At 36.7% G+C, this 18,355-nt stretch overlaps 1 protein-coding gene across 1 annotated transcript in view; it reads left to right on the top strand.

The window, feature by feature from the left end:
* Positions 1 to 16,789, top strand: part of FAM3C (FAM3 metabolism regulating signaling molecule C) — a 28,684-nt gene extending 11,895 nt beyond the window's left edge. The window contains exons 2-10 of the mRNA XM_041471564.1: positions 178 to 237; positions 4,463 to 4,567; positions 5,694 to 5,723; positions 6,119 to 6,242; positions 9,795 to 9,853; positions 11,412 to 11,462; positions 11,940 to 12,024; positions 13,986 to 14,112; positions 15,133 to 16,789. Of these exons, the coding sequence (XP_041327498.1) occupies positions 225 to 237; positions 4,463 to 4,567; positions 5,694 to 5,723; positions 6,119 to 6,242; positions 9,795 to 9,853; positions 11,412 to 11,462; positions 11,940 to 12,024; positions 13,986 to 14,112; positions 15,133 to 15,222 (684 nt within the window). The 5' untranslated portion in view covers positions 178 to 224 and the 3' untranslated portion in view covers positions 15,223 to 16,789. The remainder of the gene's footprint in view (positions 1 to 177; positions 238 to 4,462; positions 4,568 to 5,693; positions 5,724 to 6,118; positions 6,243 to 9,794; positions 9,854 to 11,411; positions 11,463 to 11,939; positions 12,025 to 13,985; positions 14,113 to 15,132) is intronic.
* Positions 16,790 to 18,355: the final 1,566 nt, after the last annotated feature.

Genomic DNA, 18,355 nt, shown 5'->3' with positions numbered 1-18,355 from the left:
TCCCTTAACCATGGGTGTTAAGAAATAGGTATTCAGAACAATCATCATTAATTTTATTGATTAGAAAGTCTATGGGGTTTTTTGCTCATCACAAAAGTGCTTTTTTGGCTGTAATTATGGTGAAGTGGTTTTTAGTTTTTGTTTTATTTATTTTATTTTTTTTTTTGTTTCCCGTAGGTGGCTGCTTTAATGCAATAGTGTCATTAGCTTGCTGAAGACTAAACATGAGAATAGCAGGTAAGTACGCTCAGTAAACTCAGACTTTGGTCGTTTATGAAACATCTGCTATGGACAACATTAACAAGTTGTGACAATAAGGTTTTAAAGTCATAGAATCATAGAATACCAGGTTAAAAGGGATCTCAAGAAGCATCTGGTCTGACATTTCTTGTCAGAAGCATGGTTAGACAAGATAGCTGTCATATGAAAAGTGGCCATTTCCTCAAACCTTTAGTGTTTGATTAGTCTGTCAGCACACCAGGAAAGCTGAGACTCTTGTGCCTCACTAATCTGTCCTGTTATGGGGACCCTTCAATGAACTTCCTTTTCATTTGGGCGGATCTTGAGTGACTGGTAGTGCATACTTTTGTTACTCATTGGTGTAAAATTCTCTTGCTTCACTGTTAGAGATATAGTCAATAAAATATAGAGCACATACTCATTGAGGGGTGGTCATACATTGGAGGCAGGTAACTTTGGGATGATGTTGTGAGCTAATATTACAATTAAGCTACAAAGAACCAAGATCACCTAAGGAGAGTGATTTCACCACCATTTCTGGTTCAGCAGAAAGATACCTGCTTCTATCTCCCTTGGCTGACAGGTGCTGTGCAGGTTTATCAGCTGCAAAGTACCATCTGATTTTAACAGAGGCTGTCCAAGGTGTTTCCACTCCGCTGCACCCTCTGTTACCTGTTAGCACGTGCTTGAGGTTGCAGATTGTGTATGTATGGAATTGCTATGGGATAGGTTTTGAGCATACTCTCAGCATTCCATCCAGGAAATAGCAGCTGTGTTTCACCCTATAATTTTCATACTGCTATAGCTTTCTCTAATTTGAGCCCTAGCCCAGCACTGTCCAGCCAGATTTTAAAATGGCCAGTGTTGGAGAAACCACCACTTCCTGGGGAGATTATTCCAATGGCCAATTGTTCACCTTGTGATGAATTTTCTGTGTCTAACTGGAATCTTCCCCACAATAACTTGTACCCACTAGCCCTCTTGTTTTCCCTGCAATTCCTTGCTAAAAGGGAGTCTCCATCTTCTTTGTAGCCACCCTTGAAATACTGGAATGTGGTACTAAGTTCTCCTGTAAACCTTTTCTCAAGGCTGAACAAATCCAGCAGGCTCAGCCTTTCCTCATCTAACAGGCTTCCCAGTCCTTTGATTATCTTTGTGTTGGACTGTCTCTAGATTGTCCATGTCTGTCTTTTTTCTTTTTTTTTTTTTTTTTTTTCAATAGGAGGGTCCAACACTGCAGGGAGTGTAACAAGTGTGGCCTGACAAGTGCTGTGCAGAGAGGAATAATGACTTTATTTCTGTCTGATGGTGACATCCTTCTGATGCAGTCCAGCATCCTGTTGGCTTCTTTGCCAGCACCTTCCATTTGTATTGAGTTGGTTATCCACCAGAATCTCCTAGTCCTTTTCCACAGATCTGCTCCCCAGCTGGGTAGATTCCAGTCTGTTCTTTACTCTTGGGTTATGGTTTCTGTGGTGGAAGACTTTACACTTGTCCTTGCTGAACTTCACTGGTAGTGTCAGCCCATTCTTCCAGCCTATCCAGGTGTTCCTGCAGGTTGACTCTCCCTTTAGACATGCCTCCTTCCAATTTGGTATCCTCATCAAACTTTGTCAGGGGACGATTCACTTAACTGGCATAACAGGCATTGCTGTTCTCCTTTATTGGTGTTTAATGAAACTCATTTTGGAATTGGTATGGTGGAAGAGCAGTCACCTTGTTAAAATGCTGTAGCTGACCTGCAGTGACTGCTTAAGCTGCCATGACTTGACATATTTTGGCTGCTGTTTCTGTAAGATGATGGAGGAATAAGGAAATGGCAAATGGTTGTCTTCAGCCATTTCTTGCCTGCCTCACTAAAATTGCTATGTGCTGTTTTAAGTGTCTGAAACTTTCTGAATGGTCGCTGGGAGTTTGAAAACTGTAAGAGCCTTTTCATAGAGCTAAGTTACTGTAGTACAGCTTTAAGAAACTAAATCTATTTGACAGAAGGGATAGTGGTTGTAAAAATAAGATCTTTGCTAATATAACATTAAAAGAAAACATTATTTTTGACATTTTGTCACAGTAGAATAGCCTTTATAGCAATGGAATAAATCCAAGTTTCTGGTGCGTTGCACTTTTATCAATAGTTACAGTGTTATTTTTCAGAAGGAGAAACTGTTGCCTCTTCTAGAAGAAAATGACACCTTTTCCAAGAGCTTGTTAATGCATACAATTTTTGCCACTACTCCTAATTTTGCTTTATTAATCACAATATGTATAACCGGAAACAATCTGCTAAAGTGAATCTGATAAAGAAGTGGAAAATGGTCCAATTTTTGGGGGCCCAATTCACCTGGAAAATTACTTTCCAAACATGTTTAAGGTTTCTTTTCCCTTGAGTCCAACTTTTTTTTTTTTTTTTGCTAAAAACTGCAAAGCAGATATGGCAGTTCCTACAGGATGTTTCACCTGTAGCAAACATGCCAGTTTTGGTTCAAATGCTTAAGGGACTTTCTGAGAGATTTCTTGCTGTTCCTTTGAAGGGAGCCCTTGCAGTTCAGTTGAAAAGCTGAGAATATAGGGTAGAGGGGATGGTTGGTCCTCAGACTGAGTTCTTGTTCATCTCACATACTATATACCAAAACATTCTCTCCAAATGCCACTTGCTAGATGACACATTCCAAAATCTGGTACAGTCTCGTGGTTTTAAGCAGTGTTGCTTGGAAAACCTTTACCCCATTTCTTAACATATGTTCAGATCATCTGTTTATCCAGTGCTTGCACATGATTCCCTTCCTTTCCCTTCCCTTTCCTTTGCAGTGATCTTTGGAGTTCCAGCATAACATTTTTAAGCTAGGTTTGCACCTGTGTTTTCTTACATCATAATATGTGTGTGCTCACACATGAAAAAGACCAAACTACAAGCAAAAAACCCTTGTATCTTTCTTCATCTTTCTTTTCTTTTTCTATCCCCTTATATTTTTTCAGCCTTTTGGGAGGACTGATTAGCATCTCTCATCCTTCTGAAGGCTGAGTAACCTGTCTATTTTAAGATTTTCTGAGCAGCCCATCACAGCAGCAGTCTGAGATCTGCAGGAGCATATAAGTTTGGATTTTTCTAGAGGATTTGGCTGGCAATCTGAGAAATAGAAGCATGCTTTAAAGTTGAGTCTTCCAACCAGTTTGATATACTGTGGTGAGATAGGAAGGCAGGATGTTGATCAGATGCCTCCTCACCTGCCTTGTACTCTCAGTCAGTACTTTTTAGTCAGTATTTTATAGTCAGTTAAGAGTGGAGTATTCTGTAAAAATGGATTGCAAATTATGCTAAAAAATAGTGAGGTTTGTGGCTGTATCACATACATTTCCATTTCAGATGTAGGCTGCTGTGGCTGTGTGCTTACAGCTTTTCTCCCAGGAAGTAGATTGGCCACTCAGCACTGCAGGAATTTAGCCTTGTAAAACTTAGAACTGCCTACTTCAGTATATTAAAAGGGAGACAGGAGAGGTACTGCTTTTTCTTACTTGTTTTAAAATAGGCTCTGAGTCATCAAACTTGCTTTCTGAAGGTCATTAATATACATTTCTTGAAAAGTAAGTTTGTTTCTGGTTGGCTGGTGGTTTGGGGGCTTTTTGTTGTTGTTTGTTGGTTGGTTTTTTTTTTTGTCATACTCAGAGCTGACTGACCATAGTAGCCAAGCTGCAGTATATAAACAGATCCCTAATCACTCAGTCTGGGCCGTATATTAAAACAGAGGTAGCTCCAGTTGAGGGCAGGGGGATACACCATATTTGTGAACAGTGAGGAACCAGGTACTCAGGGCTAAGAGCATGCAAGTGGAATGGGGAAGGTGGGAATTTTGCCTTTGGACAACAGCCAGGTAGATCATCTTAGTTCATTTGGTTAAGCTGGATTTTCATGGAAGTCTGGTTTCTCCTGGCTGCTGAGCTGAGTTGGTGTACTAAAGTGTCAGATAAGCATGAAGGTAGAGAAAGTTAAGACCAGAGTGCATTGCATAACCTGATGGATTGGTGCAGTTCCATCCTACATTGTAATATCCATCCATAATATCCATCCTTTTTTTCAGATTTATTCTGTTTAGTAGATCCACAAATGGTCATCCTGTTTCTGAGCTCCCCAGAGTGTAATCTGATACACATTTCTCATGTTGCTAATTTTGGTAAACTAATGTTACCATTTGCAGGTAATGTTTTGAAACATTTTGTTTCTTAACAGGTGCTGCAAAGTTGGTAGTAGTCATAGCAATATTTTTATTGACGTTTTATGTCATATCTCAAGTGTTTGAAATAAAAATGGATGCAAACTTAGGACACATATTTGGTAAGTGATGACTTTGTTTTCTCTGGACATTTATTAATATTTACTTGAGGCTTTATCAAGAATATCATATTAGTTTTGCCTGAGCTCTTCAACTTAAGAATTGTGTTTATCTTTAATATGTGTGCTTATTTTTTTACATATAATATGTGTATTATTTTCTGTATGAAATATTTAGCCTACTCTCTTAATAATTTTGATTATTTTGTCTGCAAAGGATACATAATTTTACCTGTTTTTTATTTTTTTGTTTACTGGAAATGCAGTCTTAGTGTGGAGTAATAAATTAGACTACTTGAATCATGTTTCTGGAAATCTATGCTCTGCCTTAATACTGCTAAAGAGATTTAGAATTTGTTTTGGGGGTTTTTTTGCTCTTGTGCAGGTATGCTACCATGTTAAGTTGAATGTGCAGTAATCAAAACATTTCAGATGTGCCCAGGTGTTCTACGCAGATAAAGATTAGCAGTTGAAGTATCTCAAATTTCAGAGTCTATTTTGAACCAGAGTTTTCTTTCAAGGTGCTTTTTATTAACTAAAAAAAAAACCCCAACCATGTTTGGTACATGGGTGGAGTTTGTGTTCTTTAACTCTGGATTACTGCAGCGTGGGCTGCCGTCCGAAGCAGTCAGCAGAGTAATCTCTAGTAATCATTGTTGGGACAGAGGTGCCATTCAGGTGTCATTCACTCGTGTGCATGGTGGGGGCACTTGTGTCTCTTCATATCTCAGGAAAGGGAATCATGAATGGTTGGGTTGAAATACACCTGAGCTGCAGGCTTCCAGTTTAGGTGAAAGGAACCCCATCCCAGTGAAGCTGTAAGGAGGGAATTAATTTCACTTCAATCACCTGAACTCCATAAATTCTCAGAGGTTTTGGATCTCTGTGGGTTTTTGACTCCACGACTCTCCATGACTCTCTGAGAGCCATAAATGAAAGCAATCACTTTCATTCTGCTAATGCATAAAAGTTGTTTTTTCTTGCAGCATAATTTTCAGGTGGATTTGATACTTCATTTCAACCAGCCTGTTTTTATAGGGGTACAGAAAGATTTTACATTTATAGGATATGATATAGCAGATGACACTTTAATAGTAACATCTTGTAAAACTTTCTTTTTTCATTTTAGCTAGATCAGCATTGGATGCAGCTGCACGCTGTGAGTATTCATAGGCATGTATTACTGCTGTGCCTTGCTTTTACTAATAACAGAAAGACTGATGAATTTTCATAGTCAAGAAAGTCTTAATTACACTTCAAATGCAATCAGAAACTAATTTTCCTCTTCTCCTGATTTTCCTAAATTTCTGGTAAAGTCTGTTTTGTAGTTTTGGCTTGTGGCTTTTGATGACTGTGCCAGAGCAAGCAGCAGGGTGAGAACAAGAAGTTGTAATAATGAGGTGCTTCAGGAGCTTAGATTATTTTAAAATGCTATGTAACTGCGGATGAGATAGTGTTTGTGTTTGCTCTCTTCCTTGAATTCCTTCAGAATATATTTGTCTGTTGGCCTACCTGTGGTGTTCTCTAAAATCCTGATTTATTTCCTTTTGAAAGCTACAAAACCTCCAAGATACAAGTGTGGGATCTCTAAAGCTTGTCCTGAAAAGCATTTTGCATTCAAAATGTCAAGTGGAGCAGCAAATGTAGTTGGACCTAAAATTTGTGTAGAGGATAATGTGTAAGTATTTTACCTGTTGTTTCTAAGTGTCTCTTTCAAATACTTAGATCACTTTGTACACAGAATCAGCAGTGTAAATTAGGGTATTTTTACAAACAGTTTGACTCCATGAAAAGGTCTCGTTGCATTATAACCTTATCTCTGATGAAACACACTTAATGCTCTGCAGTAAATGCAGAAATGTATGTTGTTTTAATACATGCAAGATAGCTTGCACTTTGTTTCAGGTTTGCAGACTTAGGAGATAGACTTTGTCAAGTCACATGCACACCTGTCTCTAAGTAACTTGTCCTGATGCCTCTAATAGTAATTCAGTGAATAATTGTATTGTCTTTTGCAATATTTTAAACTATATTTCCTCAGTACCAATGTCAGAACACATTTTCTACGTTTCTTCTAAGGTTGCCTTCAAAAGGGAAAAATAATATTTTAATGATCGATAGTTATTTAACTGTGCTGATGATAGCTAAGGTTAATAAACTTTATATAATTGTGAAAGGAGGAAAACAACTGCTTGAGACACAGTTTGGATTTAAGTCCTCTTTTTAATAATGTTTTTGACACAGTATTATCAGTAATACTGTGCATAAAGCATTTAACTGAGTACTTTTCAGTAAACCCCCATAATGGGAATATTAATATTTATTTTTAGACTGTGTTTTTCCTCTTTGAGTGATAATGAGCAGGAACAACCTGAATGTGCAGCTTCCTATAACATAATCTAATCCACTTGATCTTGCAGGTGACGTGTCAGAAAAGACATAATGTTAGTGTTGTTGGAAGGAGATTTTTTTTTTTAAATATCAGTCACACTTAACACTTTTGCCTTCCACTTGCATTTAAGCTACTCCAGTTTAGCTGTTTCTCAGCTCACACTATTAGTACAGATAGCATACAGCAGCTGGTGCTAATGAATTCTAGAGCCAATGGCAGCTTCTCTGTGAACAGCAGAACCCCACATAATAGTTTAAATAGAATAATCCATGTATTAAAAAAAAAAAATCACTTTACTCTCCAAAGTAACTGTAAGGCTAGTCTCAAGTGATCTTAAAGAGGAGACTGTTTTTAGCACTAGGTATCATTCCTGTAGGGCTGGCTGAGCGGGGTCAGTTTGCAGCAGAGCATCCAGCGTGGCTGGGAGCAGCTGCTCAGCAGGAGCTCACCTGGGCACCACGGGCTGCTCCTTCACTTTCCATTCTTACTGCTGACTGCCCGGGTGACCTTGGGCAGGCTGATCTAATCTCAGCCTGGTATTTCTGCTGGTGTTACAAAACGTGCTACTGTCTCATTCTGGTTGCTTAATATAGGAAGCTTATTAACTGTGAAGACTTAAGCTGATTCAATGATTAAAAGTTGTGGGAATGCAAGTAATGTTTTAATTTCAGGATTGTAGGGTTGTTTTGTTTGGGATTTTTGACTCTTTTTTTTTTTTTTAATGTCTTGCTGACTGATTAGATAAGAAGAGGTTTTTTTTCTTTATTTCTGTCCAAAAAAAGAAAAATCCTCTACTAAATATTTTGCTGAAGAAAGTGATGGAAAAAAAAGTAGTTGCTGGAAAAAGTCCTCTAAGTGGGTACTTCAGTGCACGGCTATTGGACTCTAAAGTCCACCTTTCCTTGGCAAACATCTTCCTGAATTCCTTCAAAGGGGAACTGGTCATGTCTGTCTAAGTGTCTACAGGAAATTTGATTGATTTTATATGATCTCCTGCTTTGCTTATAAGAGGTATTATTTCTCTGAAAAGCTCTCAGCTTGTAGACTGTAAATTCCTGGAAGAATTCTAAACCTGATGAAGGGCTGCCCTCCTGTGCGAAGCTGTTGCATTGCAGCCTGTTGTGTTAGTGATGATGCACAAGCTGTCTCAAGGGTATAAAGTAATGTATCAGAGCTCTGAAAAAAAGTCATTTCCTCTTGAGTAGCTCTTTTTTTAGAGATATTCTGTCAACTCACGCTTGCAAAAAGGCTTTCCTTTTTCTGATTACTTTGTGTTCTTCATACTTCCAAGACAGGACAGCAGGTATGAGATTTCATAATTTGTGAATGATATTTACAGAGTAGAGTATTTTTCCTATGTATTAAATATAAGGATGTCACTTGAATTATAAAAGCACTAAAGTTGCTGATACAATTCAGAATGCAAATAATTTGTCAACTTCTCTTTTTTATTATATAGATATTTTAATGTGAGGCAGGATTTCTGTCCAGTTCAGTTCTGATCTCTGACAAGTTCAGTTATAGCCTTGTTCTATATTGGGAGGCCATAATCCAAATTAGAAATAAACCATGCTGGACTCATCATCAAAATATTAAATATTGTAGTTGCTACTTCATGGCTTTTTAGAAGGGGCTATATTTACTTCTTTACCAGCAACTCCTCCATGCAGTTTTATTTTAGTATGAAGCCAGTTGCATGATTGTGCCACAGTTACCCAAGAGCAGAATGCTGTGCTACATTCCTTTAGTAACTAGTAATTCTTGCATCATTGCAGGTTTTATCTGAATCCATTATAACTTTATGCATGTGTGGAGTTTCAGTGTCTAGTAACCTCAGTATTAGATATTTTTCTACTGCTACTTATTTACAAAGGATTTTGTTGTTAAAATGAAAGGTTTTTTTGTTTTTTTTTGTAAATTAAGTGCCTACTAAATCTTGCAGGAGGAAAAGAACGCGTTCAGAATTTCATTGCCTTTATTCATTTATGTCCCAGTCTTTATTTACCATATGTTTTTCTTGTTTAGAATGTTTTCTTGCTCAGACATGACATGAAAATCACATGATCACAGCAGAAATTACCCTCCAGTGGCTAAAATACTTATGGAGTTCCCTACTAGCCAGAACTGAATTCTGAATTTCAGCAGGAAATTTCAAGTATTTTCTTTCAGAAATTACTGAATTATAGTTTTAATTTAAATCACAGTTTTTGCCAGATAGTATAACTTAATGGACTAACAAAAGAATGTGAACTCTATCATCTCTGATTACTAGTTCTTTAAAACCTTTTAAATTCACTCTGCCAAGAGTTGCCCTTATCTGGTAGTCTTTCACAGCCTCTCTGAATACCGAGTCTGTTTCTGATACTTGTCTATTCAGTTCGTCATTCCTCTAAATTTTTGCTTCTTTCTTCATCCTGGGTGCAAAAGACAGCACCAGAGAGGAAGATTTTTGACATTCTTCTATGATAGACCATTTCTTGTTCCTAGCCTGTCACAAAGAAGTTGGCCAGAGAAGGCTGACATGGAAGCTGTGTGTGTGTGTGTAAGGATGCAAACAGCACTGTTTTTGTGGCACTTTTAATATACAGATGTACTTTGAAACCATGATAAAGCAATAAAATTAAATCAATACAGCTGGGGATACTTGATATACTATTCTTAATTCAGTGTGCCTTAAGAACACAGATTAGTTCAAGGAGATTTTGCCTCATTTAAGTACTCATGAACATGTGGTCTTTTAACTATGTCTCTCTTAGAACTTGATCCTATTTAAAAACCAGAAATATTTAACATGAGAAGATTGCCTGATTAAAAACAAAAATATTTATTTTGTTGCAGTTTAATGAGTGGAGTAAAAAATAATGTTGGCAGAGGAATAAATATCGCCTTGGTCAATGGTAAGTGACATTTTAAGTGGGCAGATTGTCTTCATTTTCAAATTGTTTCTGAAATTTAAGGTGAAATACTATGGGATGGTGAAAGGCAAGCACCAGAGCGAAAAGGAAGTACTCAGATTATTTATACTGAGGTAATGTCAGATATTGGCACTGACACCTTGTTGTTACAAAGCAGAAAAACTCAGTGCATTTTTGTTTCTAAAAATGGGTTGTAAAAATAGTAATGCGGAGCGTGGCAGTGACTGTCTTTTGATACATCGTGTAAATGCCTAATGCAAAAACAGAAAAAGACATGAGATGCATGCTGCTTCTTCTGACCTTGTGTGTTGCCACCACTAATTAAACTGTAGACTGCATTCTTCTATTGTTCTGTTTTCAGTGAAACTTCTTTAGCGTCTTTAACAGTTTTGTTACTACACACAAAAACCAGTTCATTATTTCCTCACTTGAATCAGTATATTTGGTTTATAGACCTTGTCCATAAATGCGTCCTGTTGAGTAATTGTGTTCTGAGTTCATAATTTTCATTAAAACCAAACAAGTTTAGCTGTGTGTTACCTTGAAAGCGGAACTGAATGTCAGCACTGGCACATTTGTCTTTAATGTGTAGGAAATGATTCCTTGTAGCACTAAGATAGCACTTTGTCATTTCACTGCAATATAAATTCTTATTTGCAGATTGTACTCAGATTCTAAAGCATCTAAAGCATAACTTGAACAATACTTCCTAATCCTATGTTGCTTTGCTAAACTATCTCAATCTGTTAAAAACCAAAATACCTATGTTTGTATTTTATAGCTCCAGTCTTTCTCTGTCTTCCAAACTTTAAATGAATGTATATATTTAAAAAAAACCCTCCACCTTCCATCAAATACTCCTTTGTAGACAGCATAATAAGAAAAGGTAATGAGATATACTATATTATCCACTGTTTTCTATTTATTCTGGATGTTTAAATCTACTTACAGTAGTAAGTCTATAGCAAAACAAACATGCAGTCTAATTTTAATCTTTGTGACTTTCCATATGGCACAAAAGGCAGTCTATAGCTATACTGTCTATTTTTGCACAACTAAATAAAAAAAAAAAAAAAAAAAAAAAAAAAAAAAAAGCAGATATATGAACTGAATAATCTGTGTTGATTTTAGAGCCTGTGGGTGTTTTCATTTATTTCAGATTCCACTTGAAGCAAAATCAGAATTTTGTCTAGAATCATAGAATGGTCTGTGCTTGAAGGGACCTTTAAGATCACCCAGTCCCAACCCCCCTGCCAAGGGCAAGGACACCTTTCACTGGACTAGGTTGCTTAAAGCTGTAACCAGCCTGGCCTCCAACACTTCTTTGGATCTTCTCACTTTTTTGCTCTTACTTTTCCCTGCACTTTTTCACAAACCACTGCACTGTTTCCATAAAAGTGATGTTACCATAACTCATTTATCTGGTGTCTTCTGCAGTACTTTGTCTGAAAGAGCATAAGAGGAGTTGGGCATGTTATCTGTAAAATAATTTTGGCTACATTTGATGGCACCAAATGTTTATTTTTCTTTTTCCTTTCAGGTAAAACAGGTGAATTATTAGACACTAAGTTCTTTGACATGTGGGGAGGAGGTAGGTGCAATTACGCTGGTCAGAGAGAAACAACAAATGTGCTTGTTTTCTTCCTTCTTGTCCAGACTGCATTTGCTGTGTGATTTAAGCTGATAGTTAAGGGAGTGCTTCACCTCTACCTTTGTAATTGTGAGAGAGTGCAACTTCAAAGAAACATAAGTAGTTGAGGTGGAAGGGAATGGTGTGGTTAATCAAACAGACTTGTTCTCCAGAGTAGTTCTCATTAGGGGTTATGTCTTTACACAGTAAGGATTAAACTCTTTCTATAAAATAAGAGTTCTCTGATGCATTTTAGCTTTCTCTCACTCTGCATCTTTTTATAGAGATATATTTACAAATTTTATATATATTCTATATATAAATATTATATATATTATCTCTACAAATATTCTTAAAATTAATGCCTTTGCATTGCAGATGTTGAAATACATAATTTTTGCTTATTATTAAACTCTTTTATGTTCTCCTTCTTTTCAGATGTGGCGCCACTTATTGAATTTCTGAAGACCATCCAGGATGGAACGATTGTGTTAATGGCAACATACGATGATGGTGCAACTAAGTATGTAATTGATTTTAAATAGTAAATGTTGCTTAAATTTTTGCACGCTGTTTTATACTGAAAAAAAATACATTATCACACAATCACTTCTAATAGGATTTTGTCCTTCCAAAATGACAGATTTGAAACTATACTTCCAGTTTTTTAGTTTTATAATGCGCATGTGATTTGGGCACAACACAAATCAAACTAAAACTAAACAGATATAGGTGTGCTGATTTTTCTGTTGCTGATAGCTCATTCTTCTTAAGCTAGTAAATTCAGATAGGTCCAGATATAGGAACATGATTATGAGAACATACTCTGGTAGAAAGTGTCTGTTCCATCCAGCACTTTCTTCAGATCAACTCCAAGACAGAGTTTGGTGGTTACAGGATGGCAGAGACCTTTCCTAACAAGCCTTGCCTGTATCCTTACATTTAAAGTCACAGAAGTTACTAATGTGAGCCTTGTATTTTTTGGCCTGAGTGTTTTACTGTTTCACCCCAAAGTTATTCAATTTATTAATCTAGATGTAGCCTAAGAGGGTTTAGGTCTCCTGAAACATTGTCTTCCAACTTTTACAACTTGGGTCAGTTTCAATAGATACTAAAAATTGCTGTAGAATATGTGTTATAATCCACTCCTCACTTAAGTCATCCTATTCAAAGGATTGCTTTTCACAGTGAAAATTGAAACTTCTTTCCTTTTCCTCTGTTGTTTTACTAATAATTCACTTTTTTGTTAATGAGGTCTGTATGGTTTTTTCCTCTTTTGGTTCAATTTGTTGTCTACAACTTGGCTGTATTTTTGATATAGAAGCAGCTTTCCTGTGACTAAGTCCTGACTTTGCAGTGTGCAGTCTTTACAGTAAATAGCCCAGTGTGCTTACATTTACTGCTTTTAGGAAAGAAGACAGTAATTTACTGGGGTATTAGCCAAGGGTGGATCTTCTCTCTTGTTCTGTTCGCTTGTTTTGTTACTTTACATTTTACCTTCCCTTTCTTCTTTGATGTTTTAGATAATAAGTAGGGTTAGTTTTACTTCAGTAAGAATTTTACAGCTGATGATATTTAAAGTTTGTTTGCAGATAGAATACAGCTAAACTAGAATTTGTATTTAGCCTTGTCTTGCTGACAGAGAGGATCTACTGCTTACTGACAATACTACAACTACCACTGGTAGTTGGTAGTAAATATAAATGCTAGTTCTTGGAAACAAAATTGTGAAGAATCAAGCTGCCCTAATGCTTGAGAAAGTTGGAGTATGGGTTGGGCAAATAACCTGCACAGTATTTAATAATTTTCATAAACTTGGCTAAAGTGAGTCATACAGCTATATCTCAATAGGTAGTAGTAATCAGAAGTTTTGTGTCTTGTTTGGTAATCAGGCACATTAAGTAACTTAAAGGAAGAAATAAAGAGCTGCCATTTGGAGATTTTGGAATTATATATTATCCTACAGAACTGTTTTCCTTTAGATACTAAAATTATCCTACTTGGGTTTACAGGCACTGAACCATGCTGTGAGGCAGCATTCTGAATTTTGAATTAACTGCCCCAAGCAGATGAGAACTTATTTCAGATATTCGTTTCATTCTTGTAATCTAAAATAGCTTTTTCTTCTAGACTTCAGTTTGAACCTGCAAACAATATTTACTTTAAAGGCTGACTTTTTTAGTTGCTTGGAGAATTGCTAACAGAACTTGATGTATAAATGCTCACAGGAGAGGATTCTTGGTTTTTGTTGGTGTAGTGATAAGTTTATATCCTGGTTCCTTGAGATTATAGTATGAAAGAGCAGTGCTCGTTGCATCAGGTGATTTCAGAACTAGCCTTACCTGATTCTGAGAGATAGATCTTGCCCAATATTGACTGACTTAAAGTATATTAAATGGGATCAAAGCAAACTGGTGCACTGAGCAGTGAGACCTCTGAGGGTATGTATTTTATTCACATATGAACTTCTCTGGTTTGTTCAAGGCTAAATGAGGAAGCTCGGAGACTGATTGCTGAATTAGGAAGCACATCCATTACTAACCTTGGCTTCAGGGACAACTGGGTCTTCTGTGGTGGGAAAGGAATTAAGACTAAAAGTCCATTTGAACAGGTTTGTGATTCTTTAACTTCCTGGAATTTAACAGCTTGCATTAATAGAGGCATAGCACGTTTTATAAGTGCCATGCATTTGTTCAAGATGGGTATCTATTGCAGAACTGGCACACAGTCTTATTTTCAGGTTTTTTTCCTTTTCCTCCTTTTAACCATACAAAAATAAGATTCTTTGGTGACTCATAAATAAGAAAAAAATCTTATATGGTGTAGATCTTACTATGCCAGTAACTAGATTATTCATCTTTTTAGTGACTCAAATTAACCTGAAGAATTCAAAGCTTTCTGCCCAAGTTGTGTTTTAGATGCACTAAGAATGGTGAACTTCCAAGAGATAAGTGGGTAGTTAAGGTGTTGGTGTTCCCAGCTGTTAGCTTTGCTCTTCTCTCTTTGCTGCCATCACAAAATTTATGAAATAGAATATATTCCCATACTTTAGCTGTTACAATTCAGCATGTGTCAATGTTGCCTTTAATTACTAGTAGAAGTAGATTTGTACTAGCAGAGTAAGGTTGTGGTTTTTTCTGCCAGCTTTCTAAGGGAGGGGAAACTAACTGCAGAAACAGTGGCAGACTCTTGGAGGCAATAATGTCTTACCTGACTGTAGATAGTTGTTTGGTGGACAAATAAAATGTTCTTTCAAATCTCACTATTTGCTTTCATTGCCTTGTAAATTTAGCATCCTTATTTATTTTTACCTTTATGCTAAAAAGGCTAAAGTTCATGCTTTAATGCAGTTGGTCATTTCCTTGCTTCTCTCTTCCCAAGCAAATATCTATAATAAAATTTAAAAATGTTTTCCCTGTATGGCTTAACTTTTTACCATACACTTGTCTGAGCAAGGTGCTTTATATGGTGAATACTTACAGATTGTTGTGTTTGATTCAAAGCACAGGAAGTTAATAATGTTTTTTCTTTGTCCATGGCCTGAAAATAAGTACATGTCTTAAAGCTATGAGTTAAAGCAAAAGGATAAATGACTTTATGTTAACAGCAGATTGATATTTTCCATTTATAGCATATAAAGAATAACAAGGACACAAACAAGTATGAAGGCTGGCCAGAAGTTGTTGAGATGGAAGGCTGTATCCCTCAGAAGCAAGACTAAATGAAAACAGAAGAAAAGGAAAAAGAATATGGAAGAAAATGCACTTTCTGCTATTATTAGAGAGAGGGCTATGAAGGAGACTGTACTGTAAAAATTATTTTTAAAGCATGCAGCCATCTTGTCAGTGTGTGCATGAGCACTGACATTTTGAATATTGGGATTATTTATTGCTGACACACATAGAAATTCTTTTTGTAAATATGTCCAAAATAAAAGAAACATCCAATCATTTCTATGCAGGTTTCTTAAAAGCACAGTATTTAGTTTGCCTGTGGTAAATAATACTTGTAGATAACTGGCTAATAAATAATGTATGTGGACAATAAACAGATTGTGACAAATGTACTGTCCTCTTTAACAGTGCAATGTTGCTGTGACTATGTAAACTTGGTGGAATATTGCAGATTTTAGTAATACAATAATAAGGAGCTTTAATTTTTTTTTTTTTTATCCTCTGCCTTTTTAATGGCATCATCAATTTTTATTAAAACTATTTGGTTATTCTAGTAGCAAGTGCTCCAAAAATTTATTTTGTAGTCCCCTATCAAAATTGAGTAATGAGCAAAGGAAGACTACATGATAGTGTAATACAGATATGCCATGAAAAGCACAATAGAATTTTTTTTTTCTATCTTTTGGGGATGAACTAAGATAAATATGTAAATAGTATGTGTGATATTTAAAAGCAGCTTGGAAGAATTTGTACTTAACTTGAAAGTGTTTGCTATATAGAAGGGACTGGCACATTAAGCAGTAGTGCTGTGGCTAAATTTTTCATTTTTTATGGCAGCTTTTGTACTGCTGCTTAAGCGTTGATTCTCCCTGTGGCTGTTCAGCTGCAGTGCCTGGGCATGCAGTGCATGTGTGTAATGGAAGAGCTTCCTCTGTGAGTTCTAACATCAGGAATAAATTTCCCATCACAAAGAGCCTGTTAGAAAGCAGTCTGCCTTCTAGTGAGAGTTGTTTCAGGGTACACAGCTGTGCACTTCACTACCTACAGTACTTCTCATGAGCTGAGGCAATCTCTTCTTCAGTGGAATGTCAGAGAGAGCAGCGTGTCTTGGGTTATGCAGTGTGTGACTTGTAAACTTAACTGACAGTGTTTCCTTCATCCTTTTTTTATTGGAAAAAAAGGACCAAGTTTAAGTGGCCTTATTCTTTAGCTTATATCAACTTATGTCAGAGCTGTGTGAAGACCTTGCTTTCTTTCTAAACTTGTATTTCTTTTAAGTAGGGCCAGCTTGAACTTTTCCTGAAATTAAATTATACCATACTAACTGACCATGTCCATATTCACAAAATTAGGGCTGACACAGAACTGGCTGTAATCTCCTGGAGTTTTGTGTTATGAATTCTGGTATATTCCTCAAAAACTTCATGCTAGTACTATGGGGCAAAAGCCACAATGTATTTTTCAGGAACCCACAGTGAGTTTAACAAAGACATTGGAAATAGTATTATTGTTGATGTTTTCTGAGTCAAATTTTGTGCACTAAAAATTTCAAGCAATATTGATAATTACCTTGTAAGAAAAATAAATAATCTCTGATATGAGAGTAAGACTGGATTCTGAGTTGTTCTCTGTGTTTAACTAGCTTTTTAAATAAGGTGGGTTTCCCTCAGTATTAATGTGAAATAGCTATAAATGCACCTGACACAGTGCAACTGCTTTTGTTAAATCTTCCAGATTTTCCTGTGTAGGAGAATGTATTAAAATTGTATGTATTTTTTCATTGAAGTAAAATCCCCTTTTCTAATCAGTTTGAAATCCTATTTCATTACTTAAGGCTGTAGTGAAAAACTGTGTAATTCCTGGATTTTTCACAGAAATTGAGTTCTGCTGGTGTGTATGCCAGTACTGCCTACACTGCTGTCCAGAATAATACCAAAATAATTTTGAAGTTGCTCAGCAGGGTTTTAAGAGGAAGAAACCCTATTAGGCTGAGTTACTAGTTTCCCTGGACTACATTTGTCTTCATTATTATGCTTCGAACACCAGTGAATATCTCATCTTTCTTCAAATTAAAAAGTTAAATTTCCTCTGCAAAATTAAATGGAGAATGTGTGCCTTTATTAGCAATCCAAGTTGAGTAAAGATATCCTGATTCTCTTAACCCCTTAACGTTGTACCTGCAACAAACCTTTTAAACAATGTATTTTAAAACAATTAAATGGTAGAATTATTTTTGTTGCATCTTAAATAATTTGAGTCTTAAAATTTTGATGAAAATCTTCCTGTTACTCTCTAAGCCATGTCCTCAAAGCTGTATGGTATCATATTGAATAAGACTCTTGCCAAATATTTAAAAGTTGTACTGGAGTGGCCATACAAATGGGGTCTCCTTGCTTTTCTCCATCATCATGCTCTATTGACTTGCTGCAAGATTTGGTCCTGCCTTGACTGAGCAAGTTATAGTATCCTGCTGCTGGGATGAACTCTGAAATCAGTGGGACTTTCTGGTAATTTGTCTGCATTTCATTTGAGCTGCCAAGCACAAAGATGACTGTCCTGGCCTCTCCAGCTGGGGACAGGAAACCAGTTTGAAGGTACAGGTGCGTGAATAGCTGTGTGTGACAAAGCTCCAGGATCCATATTTTCCTATATGGAAACATAGGTGATGGGAACATGTGTAGCATCCTGCAGACTTGTTGAGAACAGAGCAGCAAGGGAAGGGAAGAGAAAGGTTGTGAGGTATGTCTGCCTCAAAAAGTAGAGCTGTGAAAAGAGAGGGGGAAGGACACAAGAAGGTTTCAGCTTATTCTTCACCAAGGAATACCCAGCTGGGATTCAAGGCACCTGAAGATGACTTAATTGTAAACCACAGCTCTCAAATGCTTTACTCTAGTGGTGCTTTATATGGATTAATAGGAGTCCTAAGAAAGAAACTGAAGGGGGTCTCTGCCTTGATGTACCCTCTGGACCTTCCCTAGTGTCTTTCATGATCCAGCTATGTTTTTGCCCCCCTCTGGGAAAAGCAGACCCTTTTACAGCCTTAGTTTCCTGATTGCCACTTTGGAAAAAGCTTTATTTTGCTCAGCATGTTTTGTTTTCTAGATGTCTTACCGTGGCACTTAGTTTCCTCAGACATTGAATTGACTGCTAAATGCCTGATGTGTATGTAATGTCTCCTGA

This window comes from Pyrgilauda ruficollis, unplaced genomic scaffold (assembly GCF_017590135.1).
Source record: "Pyrgilauda ruficollis isolate IOZ18807 unplaced genomic scaffold, ASM1759013v1 scaffold27, whole genome shotgun sequence".
Classification (NCBI taxonomy): domain Eukaryota; kingdom Metazoa; phylum Chordata; class Aves; order Passeriformes; family Passeridae; genus Pyrgilauda; species Pyrgilauda ruficollis.
This window is presented reverse-complemented; position numbering and strand designations above follow the sequence as displayed.